Genomic DNA, 16532 nt, shown 5'->3' with positions numbered 1-16532 from the left:
CTTGTTTGGTAATTCGATCGGCATTTGTAAGGAGACGCACTTTCTTGTTCGGGTAATTCCAGCAATATTTGTAAGGAGACGCACTTCCTTGTGTGGGAAATTCAAGCAACATTTGTAAGGAGATGCACTTCCTTATTTGATAATTCAAGCAATATTTGTAAGAAGATGCACTTCCTTGTTTGGTAATTCGATTGGCATTTGTAAGGAGACGCACTTCCTTGTTCGGGTAATTCTAGCAATATTTGTAAGGAGATACACTTCCTTGTTTGGGTAATTCCAGCAACATTTGTAAGGGGATGCACTTCCTTGTTTGGACAATTCAAGCAACATTTATAAGGAGACACACTTTCTTATTTTGGTAATTCAAGTGCTATCATAAGGAGACGCACTTTCTTGTTTTGGTAATTCAAGCAACATTGGAGACGCACTTCCTTGCTTGGGAAATTCAAGCAATATTTGTAAGGAGATGCACTTCCTTGTTTGGTTAATTCAAGAAACATTTGTGAGGAGACGCACTTCCTTGTTTGAGTAATTCAAGCGGCATTGGTAAAGAGACGCACTTCCTTGGTTTGGTAATTCAAGCGGCATTGGTAAGGAGATGCACTTCCTTGTTTTGATAATTCAAGAAATATTGGTAAGGAGATACATTTCTTTTATTGGGTAATTCGAACTTTTCTTTTGGGTAATGCACTTCCTAGCAGTCCCCTTGATTCTAGAAAATGCACTTTTTAGTCAAGTTATTGCACTTAATCCTTTGGAGACGCGCTTTCTTGCTAGTTTTCATTTATTAGGTGACACACTTTGTAACTAAAACTTGTATCCCTCACTTTAATTCTTAGGAGACGCACTTCCTAGGCTTGGTTATTCAATTTTACTCTCAAGAGATGAATTTCTTGGTCAGAGTCTTGATTCATCATTGCAACATGCAAGTAGGTATGATGTGACTTTCCCAAAAGTCTTCTGATAATAAACTGGGGCAAAAATTTAATTCTTTTTTTTTTAAATTTACTTTTCTGGCAAACGAAATTTCTCTTTATAATAATTCTTGTTTGGGATAATTTTCTTTTAGTTTTGATGTGATTTCAGGCGCCCGCCTGAAGAACAGGGCGAATAAATGAAAATTCAAGCAACAAGCTGAAGAAGTTGAAAACAAAGCAACAAGGTGGAAAAATGAAAGTTAACGAATTGAAAAATAGTAAGTCAGGAGCCCGCCTAAAGAACAGGGTGAAGAAATTGAAAGTTAAGCAATGAGGTGAAGCATTGGAAAACCAAGAAACAAGTTGAAGAAATTGCAAGTCAGGAGCCTGCCTGAAGAATAGGTTGATGAAACTTAAGTCAGGACTCCAACAGAAGCTGTATAGATAGGATTTTTGTAATTTCATTTGTGTTTTAACTTATAATTTTCATTTTTGATGTAATGACAGAGCCGTGGACCGGAGCCTCGACGGGACCTCACTCGACTCTCCAACTCGGTCGTCCTTCTTCCTTCTTCCTTTTGTTTCTTCCCTGTGAATAATAGTCGGGTCAAAATTCTATCTCGTTGTCTACTTCTTTGTATAAAAACATTTTGTGTTTACCTGCAAAGAGGGCCATGATGTAGACACATAATTTTATCCCTCCCAGAAAGTATTCTTACCATTTTACCCTCTTCTTAGTGTGTGCCCTCACCCGTGCGATAACCCCTTCACAAAAAGACAAAAATAATAATTCCTAACTAATTTTATCTTATTCTAACAACCCCTCCCTATTAAAAATGACACATCACCATCACCACCCTAACTACCCATGTGATCCCCCTCCTTTTTCTTGTCCACAAAGAAATAATATATGGGGACCCATCAAAATTCTCACATCATAACAAATCCATTTCTATTATAAAAGAAAAAATTCTAAGAGGGAAAAAGGGGAGGCTCATACTTTGATCATCATCTTCTCCACAATAACAACAATCACAAAATAATCTTCCTCACAAGAACATCAACACCAACAACAACAACAAAAAAAAGGGCGCCGGTGAACAGTAATCGATGAATAGTACCGGTGAACAGTAACAGGTGAACAGTACTAGTGAACAGTAACGGCATGAAAAATGACGGTGAACGGGTCATTTTTTGTCAAGTTGGATTGTTGGTGTTAAGGTTCGGCTCGAGGTTTCCGGGTGTAGATTCTCTTTATTCGAATAACATTGAGTTTGAAAGCTTCAAATTTAAGGTCTAATTCTTTCTTCTCTTTCATTTAATTCTTATGTGATTGTGATTGCGTGTGATTCGATACCGTGGTTTGTTTGTTGATGTGAACGGTTGGTGATATTTGGGTGTGTGATGTGCTAAGCATGATTGGTGATTTTTCATTATTCTCGATTGGTGGATTGTGTATTGAAATGGGTTAATCACGTGGTTGAGAATGAATTAGGGTGGGGATTAAAAATGGAGGAAAATGATTTATTGCACTTGGTAGGCAAACGTAGGCCGGGTAGGCAAATTTAGGAATAATGATTTGTTGGTGTGTTTGAATATGTGCGTAAATGGTACTTTCTACTTTATTGCACGAAAAGTTTAAATTGTACTCATTTGGCCGGGGAATGCCCTGAAGGATTTGTATTGATTTTTTTGGGGAATGCCCCAAAGTAGCATGTATGCAAAAGAGGCTCGTGATCAAGGCCCGGAACGTCGGGTGGAGTTTAGTTTAGGATTAGTTTAGAATAGAATAAGTTTTATATTTCAGCACCTCTTTTATTTTGGATTATATAATTTGGACTGAACATTATTTTGGTTTGTTTTGAATTTTGTGTGATTTGTTTGTTTGTTTGTTTTGTGTGTTTATGTGGCTTATACATTTGTAATGTCAAATTAGCCGATACGCTCCACCAAGCGACCGTGGTCGAACCACGGGATCGAGGGGTGCCTAACACCTTTCCCTCGGTCAACAGAATTCCTTAGCCGGAATCTCTGTTCGCGGATCAGTTTTTAGAGTCAAACCGTTTCGAAAAGGATTTTCCAAAGGTGACTTGGCACACTGGATTATGCCAAGTGGCGACTCTGAATAAGAAAAAATAATGTAAATAGTCCTTTTTTTTCAAAACAATTTTTTTTTCATTTTGTCACCTTAATAATAAAACTCTTTCGAACTTAAAATACATATCTTTTTTTGGTCAAAAAGGGATGTGACAAACACCTCTAATTGTACCACATAAAGGGGGAGTCCTTTATACCAAGAAGGTTCATGTTTTAAAAGGAGGCCATTTTTGACAAAAGTTTATTATAGATTTTGAAAACTATTTTCATTTAGGAAATTTTTCATCAAAAAGATTTTATGTGCTTATCTAACCTTTTTAGCAAAAAGAAAGAAAAAAATGACAGCGATCAGAATATACAATTAACCAATTATAAGTTTTTTGTTTTTTTCTCAAAATCAAACATTTGTCAACTTCAAAGAGTTGCGAAACGAAGTCAAGTTGTTAATGGACTAATGAATACTGATAGATATGAAATGTCATCAACAAGATGTTGCAATTTGAAGAGACATTGATTCAGTACAATCCTCCAGTATGAGTCATGCGTGACACCTTAGCTTAGGATCAGAGTCTCATATCCATAAAACACTGAAGAAATGTTGATTATATAAATGAATAGGTTTAAATCCTAATTACATGTTTTAAAGGGCCATTACTTAGGATATCATAGAACTCCCTCACTAGTGGTACGGACCTGTCAATATGTGAAATTCTTATTTCAAGTTAGGGTGTCACATGACGTGTATTTTGCTGATATAGAAATTTTTTGGTGTCCTCTTGTACGTTTGGGATATTAGAGCCTAATTCAAGTGACTTTAATATTTTCTTCATCTTATTAGGTGACCCTAATTCTCTAATCATATGTGATTAAGGGTCGGTTGTAATTTGTACAAACCCCTCTCACTATCTTATAACTTTTCGTTGGAAGATAAATAAAAATGCTCAGTTGATATTTAAAAAGGAAAATTGTCTGCAAATATCTTAAAGGGAAACCTATAATCTTACAACCTTAATTAATGGTCAAATTGGTCTGCAATTTAAATCACATTCAAGATTTGTTTTTGCATGTTAGATTGATAGATATCCAGTACGTGTACTTCACAAAGAAATTTCTTAATGCAAGTCGACTAGTTAATTTGAGATGCAAACTCCATTAAATATTTTTAGCTAGGTAGGTAAAAACTTGTTAGATCTACCATGTCTACATTAAAATAATATTGTAATCATTACTAGTTGAGAAGAAAAGATGTTTTGGGCTTTAGAGATGGTGGTTGCCTAGAAATGGGCTGCTCCCATAAACAACTGCTACACAATAAGATTTTTGTGTGTGTTTATTTTGGTGTGATCTTAATAATTTTAGTAGGTGTTACCCATGCAATTTGGAGATTAAATTTAATTTTTTAATTAGAAATTAACGTCTATTTATGATGCTTTAACAATACTTCAATTTCACCTGTTATACCCCAAGTTCACTTGAAAGTAGGAGAGTTCATTTTGTAAAAATAAAATTAAAACTTGACTCGTAAATCTATATTTTATTTATAAAGAAAAAGAACAAGAAGTTTTATTTTTTATTTTTAAAATGACACAGGTTCTGCGTGAAGAGATTGTATGTACCATGTGACATAATTATGTTAATAGATGCTATAATTGTTGATTTATTTGACCACTAACTCTTTGTAAAATTATTTTTATTTGAAAGTTTATAATAACATATAATTGGATGTAAATTTACAAAAGGAAATTGGAGATTCGTAATTCATTAATGCGGCTTCTAGTATATTTCAGTAATCGTTTATTAACTATATGAGTTGCTCATTTGAAATGATTGTATAAGAATAAAGGAATTTGGATAGTTTTTATAAATTATGGGTTTTCATATTTATGACGGAAAAAAATACAACTTTAAAATTTAAATTGTAAGTCTAAACAAAATTTTAACTTTTAATCAATCTGATTTTAAGTGATAATTTCAAATTGTAATGTCGCTGGTATATATTACTTTATAATAAATATATATCTTAATTATATAGTAACTATACATTAATTTTATGCTGCATGTTTTCTATTAAAGATTTTGTTGGACTATTCTATACTATTAAATATTTTTATTTTCTTTTTTCTTTTTTTAGGGAAAAATGGGGTGGAGATAAGTACCAGACGTGTGTTATTCTTTGTTTTATTAAGTACACACACATGTTAATGGCCCTTCTTCCCACCATTTGCAACACTTTCCCCAATCTCATAAGCCAATCTTATCAAGACTCAAATAATATTAAAGTTTATTTTATTAAAACAATAAATATATTTGGAAGAATTGAACTTTTGGAGAGATCATTATATCCAGATAGTCATGTCATTCTACAAGTTGGGACGCTAATTAATCCTTTGAACCCTTTTGTTTCAATATTCAAAATGATAAATTTCCCTAGTATAAAAAGTTGATTTGTGATACCTGTGACCTATAATAAGTAAATAAAATATGGTTTTGAGGTTTAAAATGCAATTCAACATATAAAATATTTTGTATTTACGTAAATTTTAGGAGAAAAACAGAATAATATAAATAATTTATCCCAACATAAATATTAGTGACTGATTTCACAACCTGAATTTGTAAAATTACAGATCATGCTTCACTTGTATTTCCAAACTATCTTATATATGTCTAGAGAAGAATGAAATAAACTCCTCCATTAAACGAACAGGGTATTTCAAACTGAAATGATATTCTTTGTTCAATTTTTTATTTTATTGTTTATTTGTAAATGTAAAAGGATAAAAATCTCTTGAAAATTTAAGTTACATACTAGCAAATAAAGTAATTTTCATATCATTAGGATAGTTTAACATGTTATAATATTTTACTTATCGTTGTTTATTCTAGATTAGCAAACAGCGTAATTAAATGCAATAAAGTTATGATGAATTTGATAAGCATTCTTCTATCTTTATATATTCGGGTTGAAAATGAAGTTACCCAGGACGTGGAACGTTATAACCAACAATAGAATTTCTCAACTTAAACTTAAATTAGTTAAGGTCCAAAAATAAATACTCTTGCCGTTTCAATTGATTTGTCTAATTTTATTTTTTTTAGTCTGTTTCAAAAAAAAAAATGTTTTTCTCTGTTTTTTTTTTGTTTGTTTTTTTGGCTAGTGTTGGTTTGAACTTTCTACACAACTAACATATTTAAGATTCCATGATTAAAAGGGATCTTGGTGTGCCCAAAAATGAACCGAATTACAAGAGTAAAAAGAGGGTGATTTCATGAGTTGAATTGTGATTTTCCGGTCAAACAAGAGTAACTTTACTGGCTATTTTTGTAATCTTTATCTCAAGATCAAAATCAAACAAAAAAAAAAACAAAAAAAAACGGAGGGAGTAGAAGACACCGTCGATATATATAGTAACACTTAGAAAACAGTCTTTTTCTTGGAAGCAGCAATATAAATAGAAGAGGAGAGGCTACCAAAACCAAAAGGCCATACATATGTACTCATCACCATCCCATCAATACCCACACCTCTCCAACCCCATAAGCTAACCACTTACCTCCCTCTCTCTCTATATTATTATAGTAATATACAAGAATTCTATTATACACACACACACAAAATTGCATACACAATTTAGCTAGCTAGCTAGCTAGAAAGGAAGATCAAGATGGAAGAGATGAAACCTGCATGGTTAGAAGGATTAATGGCTGAGAAATTCTTTGCAGGATGTGGGGTCCACCAAAATAGAAGGAAAAATGAGAAAAACATCTTCTGCTTAGAGTGTTGTCAAAGCTTTTGCCCTCACTGCCTTCCACAACATCACTCCCATCCTCTTCTCCAGGTCTCTAAAACATCACTTTTGACTACTAATTATTTATATTATATATATATACTAGTAACAATTATATATGTACTTACTTAAGAAACTTGAACAAGTAGTCCTTGAGGTTTTTGTTTCTTTGTGAATTGTGAGAATTTTTAGTTTTGATTATATACTCACAAGCCACTATTATGGTTATTTTCTTGAGTATGAGTATTTTATCCAAACAAAAACAATAAAAATAATAAATTCAGTGTAATCTTAATATAGGGTTTGAGAAGGATGGTGTGTACGTCACCTTACTCGTAAGAATGTAAAAAAACTGTTTTTTATGGACAAATATAAATCTTTTATCCTATAACAATAATTTGTTTTTTTTCAAGGAAATAATTGGGGAGCGAAGAAGCTTTTAATTCTTTTTTTTTTTCTAATCTACTTTGAATGTTAAATTAATTCTTTTAGGGTGATTTCAAATTTCTCCTTTTCTTCTTCTTTGCTTATGGGAGATTGAAAGAGAGGGGCAGGGGAATTTGCTCAAATTTGTGAAGACAATTTGATTGTAGTTGTGCAAATTAAATCAAAGTAAATTTCTTTTAATTTTTTTATTTTTTAAATTTATGAATTTAAACGAAGTTAACATATGCTCTAAAAATTAAAAGAGTTACTTAAAATTGAGGCTTAATTGTTGTTTTATTTGTGTAATGTGAAATTATTTTCTTGAATTAACTGATTTTTTTAATTCAGTTGATCTTAAAGGGTAATTATTTTGAATATTTTTGAATATTTTAAAAGTAACTTTAAGAAAAAATGATATATAATAGATTTTTATGATTAGACTGTTGTTTGAATCATGTGCATAATGAGCATGACCTTAGTGCATCAATTTTTTTTTTTAATACACGATTCATTTGTCTTGAATTTCTATATAATGTAGTCAATTACTAAAAGTAGTGTGTTTGGGAGGTGTAGTTCCCTCTTTATGGAGTTGTTTGCTTTCCAATTTTAGAAGATTTCTTTTCAACACCTAATTTTCCCCTGCAAAGGTTCCTCACCTGTTGCTTTCATAGACAGGTTTGACCCAATTCTCAAAATTAAATCTTTTTTTTTCCTCATTTCCTTACTCTATTTTGTCCTTTTTCAACATTTTCAGTACCTCTTTTCTATATGCTTTTTTCTCTCTCCCAATTTCACTTCATTTATTCACATTTATTTTTCTTGGATTCAAACTTGGCTACCCTACTTTTTCCTATTAAATTTCAAGTTTTATTGAATTCCCTTTTAAAAATAAAAAATAAAAGCTTAGGTTAGAGAACCATATAATCAATGATGTAATATCCCTTAAATTTAGTTAACAGGAACTTACACCATAAGCAGTGTATATATAGTGTAATTCTGTATTGTACATGCATAAAAATAATTTTGCTAGTGTTTATAGAATTTCTTACACCCCTCTAACCCCATCCCTATCATCTCTAATCTTAAAGAAATATAATAGACAAGATTTCTTGATTTCAATAACTACTCTTGAATTGACACATGAAAAAGGTAAAAGAATTTCAACAGTAACTTATTGCAGTTGATGTAATTTTTTGTGTATTTTTTTTTAAATAACAGGTGAGAAGATATGTATACCAAGATGTTATACGATTGGATGACCTAGAGAAGCTAATTGACTGTTCCTACATTCAGGTATTTATATTGTTAATAGCAATATATATATATATACATATTGAATTTAATTATCTTATTTAAAATTTATAATGATATTATGAGATAATATATGTTACCATTTGTTTGACAGCCTTACACAATAAACAGTGCCAAAGTTATATTCTTAAACCAAAGAGCACAATCAAGGTCATGCAAGGTTTCTGGCAACTCTTGTTTCACTTGTGACAGAGTTCTTCAGGACCCCTTCAACTTTTGTTCTCTCTCTTGCAAGGTCCACCTTCTATTCCTTTTTTTTTTTTTTTCAGAACTTAAATTTGATTCAATTTTAAATGTCTATAATAATATCACATGAAAAATAAGAATTTGAAAATTAAATATTCTAGTTTCAATTTGTTTGTCTGATGTTGATTTGAAAATTAAGAAAATAAAGAAAATTTTTGAATCTTATAACCTTAAGTTAAATATATATGAAATTAATGTACCAAAATGTCCTTTGATTTAGTGGTTTTAAACATGTGATGGACAAGTAAAACTTATACGCACCCAGTGTATATACCAAGTCAATACATGCATGTCATGTGTTTGAATTTAAAGTTCATGTTACTTAATCATGATTAATCAACATATATTTTACTTAATTTAATTGCATAACCATGGTAAAGAACATTATTTTGGTGTATACACCCGGTGCGCGTAAGTTTTTATTAAGGACTAAAGAATTGTCAAAAAGGAAAAGAGCTTGTTTTTAAATGAACTAAAAAAAAAAGTAAGATAATAAATTGAATCGGAGAGAGTAATTGTTTATCGAAAGTACCGTATAAGTATATTATTACCAAATAATATTGGCTCGTTCTTTTATATTAGATGGAAATATTGCTAAGCATGTTTAAAATTACACTTTTGGTTTTGTAAACTCAAATTATGGAACATTATGATGCAGGTTGATTATATGGTGTATCAAGGTGAAGACCTATCAAACATCCTCTATAAGTTTGATGATTCTGAGTTTGCTCTCTCCCAATTTGAAGGACTCCACGTGGACACCTCTGATTTGATCGATGAAGAAAGCCAAATTACTCCCAACTCCATATTAGAAGATCCATTAGAATGCAGAGGTTCATCTTGCTCAAATAATATCATGGACAATTCCGGTATTTCACACGGTGGCCGTATGATCAAAAATAAGAAAAAGGGCAGTGGTTTTTTCCCTGGCCTTGTCCTTTCATTGAACAATAGGAGAAAGGGAGCCCCTCAAAGATCTCCACTTTCTTGAAAAAAAAAAAAAATGACTCAAATATCTTCAAATAATTAAGCACTAGTAGTATATATTTTATACGTGTTGTAATACTACTAGCACTGTTAGTTCTTTGGATTTGTGACTGTAATTTTATGATGTTTTTAGTGTCACTCTTAGGTTTGGGAATTTTATTACCCAAAAATGATTCCATTGTGAACCATATATAGGTTGATGTTTAGATGTTTCCACTAGATATTTAAGCTCTCTAAATATCACCAATTTTGTACTTGGTGCAATGGAACTTGAACAGATAAATATAATTAGCTCCTAAATATATCTTATTTTACGGTTAATAATACATTATTACTTTTTTACTACTGTATTGTTTATATTATCGAAGAGTAAGTTTGATGTAACTGATAAAGTCATTGTGTATCGGAGAAACAAGTGATTTTTACTTTTTTTTTCCTCTTTTGGTCAGCCTTTCGTCTTCTCTACATGAATGTCATGGGTAAATTTAATACTTGATGGTCAACATGGTTTTATAATGCATGGTATGAGCTAGGACCACCTTGGATATCATTATTTCCCTTCTTATCTTATTATTTTAAAGAACACATGTGCAAATGCAGAGTGAAGATCAATTGAATAGATATTTGCTACAAGCTAGAATTTTTGTGAACCCTACATTAGTCTCATGGATAATTAGGCATTACAATGTTAACATACATTCAGTGTAATCTGAAGTGAATAGGATAGAGACAATTCTTACTTCTATGTATCTTTATGAGCCATAGAGACTATTCTAGGTAAAGAATGTGTTTTCATTATTTACTTTAATTTAGGATAGACACAATTCTTACTTTTATATATTTTATTAGAAGTTTTGCTTAGTCATAGTGTTCTTGTCGATTAAGCTAACATGTTGAAGGCCTGTAGTATTATTATTAAACTAGAGAAAAAGGGTCAAAATTGCGCTTGTTATAAGTTTGAGTTAAATACATATACAATTAATTATACTATAAAATTGGTTCAAATATTCCGTTATATATTTAGTTATTTACTAGGGGAACCTTTTCAAGGGAAAATTTGATTGTTTTCCCTTGTAAAAAAGTTTCATGTGTTAAAAAGCTTCTGTTATTGTGAGTGAATAAGGACATATCTTGAACAATTTTGTGATAGCAGGATTGTATTTAACCTTAATTACTAACGAGAGAAAAACATATTGCAAGACAAAAGAGAATAGGCAAGGGTATTTCTATACTAGTCCTGCTCGTACAATACAAAAAAGGATGACTCTAAGAAAAAATTTAAGGAAAAAACTGAACATCTATTCCCATTTAATTACGGATTTTTAACTAAAATGTTTTTAAGAAATAAACATCTAAATGTTTGATTTCATTTTCAAGTTGCCTGTTAGTTGAACTTTGAAGTAATGAGTACTCCTTTGTTTTTAATCAAAATTAAAAATTTTGGATCCAAGTATTGAATATAAAGTCGTCTTTATTACATTGTTTTATATCCAACGTAGAAATCTTCAGTAGTGAGAAACCACCACATTTAATAAGATACTAACATGATAAGTACTTGAAAAATAGTGCTAATATTTTTACCAGCTTTTATTTCAGAGACTGTTGTTTATTTAATTTTATTAAATCGCCATTGGCATACTCCTCCAGAAGACAAAAAGCAGAAGGCACATCTCGTTATATGAAGATGTCATTCCGCCGTACAGTACTTTCCATTAAAGAAGAGATGGTGTGCCTCTTCTTTCTTTCAATTTCTTTTTAATATTTTCCAATGCTACGAGCACAACTTTTCACCAAGGTTAGCAAAATATCTCTTACATGTGTGTATGGTGTGAGCTTTACTAGGAATTAAGTTCTCTTATCAACTTAAGAAAATGAATAGAAGAAATGATTTTTTTTCATACTTCTTACGTGTAAACATTAAGATTTTCCATATATAAAAATGAAGATTTCTAGTAAAAAAGGACAAACATTTAATCACAAGTGATTTGTGTTTATGTCATGTAGAATGTATATTATGCTACATACCAAATATGTGTCTATTTGTTCAACTTTATATAAGTTTAATAACATGTTTAGCTTGTCATATTTTAATGATTTTAAGCCAAAATATATTTAAGTCTTCTTGTAGTATTTGGACAAAATTAACACACTTATTTTTAAGCTAAAAAGTAAAAAATATATAAATCAAAATTCATAAGTTAGAGTCCCTATTAAATTATAACTTATGTGCCAAAAGTTATAGACCCATCCAAACAAGTTCTAAATACCTACTTATGCACACCCATAATTGAAGAACATAAACATTAGATTATTAAAGCTAAATTAAAAGATATATTTATATATCATACCTTAAAGAAATTTCAAGAAAAAAGAAGATAATTGTTTGTTTCTTTTTAATTGAACAGACACATTTTATTCAAAAAATTAAAACACCTAGAGTAATATTACAGCGTCTCCTACAGCAGTAACAAAATGAAACAAAGCCTATATTCATTACTCAGCCTCCCTAAAGATCAGGAAAAGCCAATGTATCGTCGACAAACAGTAGGGAAGAAAACCTTGGAATTATTAATTTATACATAAATTGCTGTATAATTTTATCCTACCCCCCCCATGGAATAATTTATGTACATGAATAGGGTACCCAAAGGACAACATTAGCCTTCTCTTTTTCGAAGAAGCCAACTAATTAAAGTCAAAATATTCAAGTGCATAATTGTAAGTTCATTGTATATGTGAAAAAAATGAAACTAAAAGCATTACCTACCATTTTTTTTCTTAAAACATAGTCAAAAAACTAAGAAAAATAACAAGAGGGAGTTGTTTGAATCCAATGGTAAGTAACCCTCACTTTCAATTCTAAAATTGTGGATTGAAGTCTAAAGAAGTGAAAAGGGTGAAAGCTCGGGATATATTTTTTCAAAATTTAAAAAAAAAAAGAAAAAAGAAAAATAAATTTAAATAAAGGAGTGGAATTTAATGTAATTAATTTGGTAGTGACAAATGGGAATGTGTTATGAGTGAAATGGTTAGTGACAGTTTCTGTATAGAAGCCATATGTAAAACTACATGTGGACTATATCATGTGATTATGCACATGCTTGTTGTATTTTTTGTTCCAATAATTGCACCAACCTAAGCTTCTTAGCCTACCTAAGTGGCATCTCTAGGGAACTGCCATCTGTCCAACTCCAACCTTATAAGGCTTATAATAACCACACTTTATTATTTTACCCAACATTATTCTTACTCCATTTTATTTTAGTCAAGTTGAAAATTTGTAAGGATGAATGCACGTGGTGATGAATCTCCTTTCTTCTTGATCAGAGTTCTTAGCTTTCAATTTTGGGTATGAAAAAATTCTTTCATAAAAAAATATTATTTTTTAATAAGTTTTATCCGATGCAAATTTGTCAGTATTTACTTTAGTCATAGATTCTTATATATTTTTTACAATTTATTTTTGGGTGAAGTTTTGCTACTCATATATTTAATCATAGTATTTAAAAAATATATTTTATTTTAAAAATTTTCAAAAAATAAAATTTGATCCAAATATTAATTTTTTTTCTAAAATGACAAATTAAATTATTTATTAAATAAAGATAAATTGTATAACCAAATATTATTTATCGATTTTTTTAAAAAAAACTACTTAAAAAATCTATGGCGAAATGTTCCTTCAATTAGTCAGAGTTCAACGAAATAAATATTGAAATTAAGGGTTACCATATCTCCGAACTTCCGAAAACAATAATGCCTCTTTTATCTTCTTTTCAAAATTAGTTGCAATGTGCCATTTGTAGAACGTTATGCTCTATCTTATTCCAATAGAAGGAGATTATTGTTAGATTTTTAACTCTCTCTTTTATTATCCTTTTTTCTTTTTAAAGTGGATCACTCTCCATCCTTTCTTATTTTTAATGTAATAAATTATTATTTTTTTAAAGAAAAAGATCCTTTTACTTAAAGAGGTAATTGACTTTATTTATATAACATTCTCTCGTATAATGCCCTTTTTATCTTCCTTTTCAAAGTTAATTGCAATGAGCAATTTGTAAAACGTTATGCTCTATTTTATTCCAACAGAAAGACATTATTGTTGCAAATTTCTCACTCTTTTATTATCCTTTTTCCTCGTTAAAGTGGATCACTCTCCATCCTTTCTTATTTTTTATGTAATAATTTTTTTTTAAAAAATAAATCCTTTAACTTGAAGAGGTAAGTTTTATTTATATAACATTCTCTCGTATTTGCGTCATGTGTTTACAAGATCAGATGATCTAATTATCTAAAGATCCTATATATTGGGTATGTTTGGTTATACGAGATGAAATTTCAATTTAAAATTATAATTAAGAAAAAAGTAAATCTTTCTCATGACGGGGCTATATGTTAATGAGAATAATGATTAATTGGAATATAAATGATTTAAAGACTGATAAGAGTAATAATATGAACTATAAATTTTGTATATATAAAAGACATGGTTGTTAGATATAAATGATGGAGTATATTTTATAAAATATAAACTAGTGAATTAGTTTTTGTATTTGAAAAATCCCAAATTATGATTTAAATTTCTCAAATCATGCTTTTTGAATAATTTAAAATTTCATGTCATAATATAAAATTACATACCAAACACTTATTTCATCTCATAATTTCATATCACAAACATAAATTACGTACATTTCCAAATGCCTACATAGATTAGGTCTTTATTAACATTTACATCGTGTAGAGAGTTAAGATTCTATCGTACTTGTTTCATTATTATTATAGTAGTCAACTAGCATTATTTATATTAACCCATGGAGTACTACATCTTATTTTTAATATTACTATGATATCAGGTTATGTTTTGGTATGATATAAGGCTTGTTCGATAATCTGATCGACCAGGTTATCTTATATATCAGTGAAGTTGAATATTTAAATCGTGTTAACATTTTTTACTTTTTTTAAGAAAATTAAAAAGGCATTTAAGAGATTTGACAATACTACTTCTCAATTCTCATTCTTTATAGTAATTATTTTTTTGGTCATCTAAATATTATTATTCCATTATTTTATAGTTGTATTTTCTTATGTGGTACAAGTGACTTGCTGAAAATCATACTAAAAAATATATATATAAAACCAAGAAAGAGAAATAAAACGAAATAAAAAATAAGTTAATTTCAATTGGATGATATTATTTAAAAAAAAAAAAAAAATAACGCAAAATTAAATCAAAAACCCAAATGCAAATCCAATTATGAAAACATTATTTCTTCATGAAAGTTGATCAATTTTCAAGTTTCACTAGTTTTGGGATGAATAATTTCACTTTCACTCATACTTCAACTGTTTTCCAAACACAACTTCAGGTTTCAAAAACTATTTTTCATCACAACTTTTATTTTTTGTCAAGTTTCAACTAAATTTATGACAAAATAACCGACGGTTTCAAGGAGAAAAGGAATTTATTTTTTTATTTTTTTTAAAAGGAGAAAAGTGGAGGAGGGTTGTTGAAGAAATATTAGATGGGTAAATGGGCCTCCAAGTGATGAGCTCCATAACCTTGCCATACACATATTGCAGGCACAATGCAGAAAGAGCATATTATGGGCTTCAATCAGTATTCCAACGTACTAATCAAATGACAACTTTTGATTTCTTAATTTATCACTGTTAATATATATATATATATATATATATATATATATATAACAAGAAAGAATAAAGAAGAAGAGTAGAGAGAAAAGAGAGAGTAATTCTTATTTCTTCTTTTAAGTGATGATTTATGATGAAGGAAACCCTTCTATTTATAGGAAAAATTTACTCCTAGTCTGAGTAAAAAACAGATGCTTCAAATCCTAATAGATATCAAAGTAGATCTTGATAGACATTCACTATAATGTAAATACATTTATAACACTCCCCCTTGAATGTCTAGATAGATAATGTGCCTCGTTAAAACCTTACTAGAAAAAAAACTCAGTAGGAAAAAAATCTAACGAAGGAAAAAGAGTACACATTTCTAACAATAAGCATATCGACTGCCTCATTAAAAACCTTACAAGGAAAACCCAGTGGGACAAAACCTCGTAAAGGAAAAAGAGTACAACGCGTATTAACTCCCCCTAATGAGAACATCCTTGAACCTTTGCATTCCGATCTTGTGCACCATCTTCTTAAAAGTTGTAATTGGAGAAGACTTGGTGAATAAATCAGTCACATTGTCAGTTGAACGAATCTGTTGCACGTTAATATCATCATTCTTTTGTAGCTCAGGTATGTAGAAAAGCTTTGGCAAAATATGCTTCGTTCTATCTCCATTTATGAATACCCCCTTAAGATGTGCTATGTATGCTGAATTATCTCTGTATAAAATTGTGGGTAGATTGTCATATTTCACACCACAGTTTTCTCGAATGAGATGTATCATGGACCTCAACCATACATATTCTTGGCTTGCTTAATGAATAACAATTATCTCAGCATAATTCGATGAAGTGGCTACGATAGACTACTTTGTATATCTCCAAGATATGGCAGTATCCCCACATGTGAACACATTGTATGTTTGAGATCGAGATTTATGCGGGTTAGATGAGTACCCAATATCATCATGACCAGTAAGATCGGAACTGCAATCTTTAGAATAAAATAAACTCATGTATCTTATCCTATTTCGATGTCTCCTAGTAGGAGTAGAAATATACCTTGCTAACAAATTGAGCGAAGGGCTATATTGGGTCTTGTAGTATTTTAC

The 16532-nt window shown here is 30.1% G+C and overlaps 1 protein-coding gene across 1 annotated transcript; it reads left to right on the top strand.

The window, feature by feature from the left end:
• The first annotated feature begins 6407 nt into the window (after nt 1-6407).
• LOC107861074 (protein RGF1 INDUCIBLE TRANSCRIPTION FACTOR 1) lies at nt 6408-10081 on the top strand. The gene is made up of 4 exons (XM_047406592.1): nt 6408-6853; nt 8447-8521; nt 8634-8774; nt 9444-10081. Exons 1-4 carry the CDS (start codon nt 6680-6682, stop codon nt 9774-9776), a joined length of 723 nt encoding a protein of 240 aa, XP_047262548.1. The 5' UTR covers nt 6408-6679; the 3' UTR covers nt 9777-10081.
• The last annotated feature ends 6451 nt before the right edge of the window (nt 10082-16532 follow it).

This window comes from Capsicum annuum, chromosome 2 (genome assembly GCF_002878395.1).
Source record: "Capsicum annuum cultivar UCD-10X-F1 chromosome 2, UCD10Xv1.1, whole genome shotgun sequence".
Classification (NCBI taxonomy): domain Eukaryota; kingdom Viridiplantae; phylum Streptophyta; class Magnoliopsida; order Solanales; family Solanaceae; genus Capsicum; species Capsicum annuum.
The sequence above is the reverse complement of the archived record's forward strand: the minus strand, read 5'-3'. Positions and strand labels throughout refer to the sequence as shown.

Bases quoted from the DNA above. Each gene is read 5' to 3' on its own strand.
- LOC107861074 (XM_047406592.1), top strand. From the start codon at position 6,680: ATGGAAGAGATGAAACCTGCATGGTTAGAAGGATTAATGGCTGAGAAA. The intron at 8,522-8,633 runs GTATTTATATTG...TTTGTTTGACAG, and splicing joins TTGACTGTTCCTACATTCAG to CCTTACACAATAAACAGTGC. The intron at 8,775-9,443 runs GTCCACCTTCTA...ATTATGATGCAG, and splicing joins TTTGTTCTCTCTCTTGCAAG to GTTGATTATATGGTGTATCA.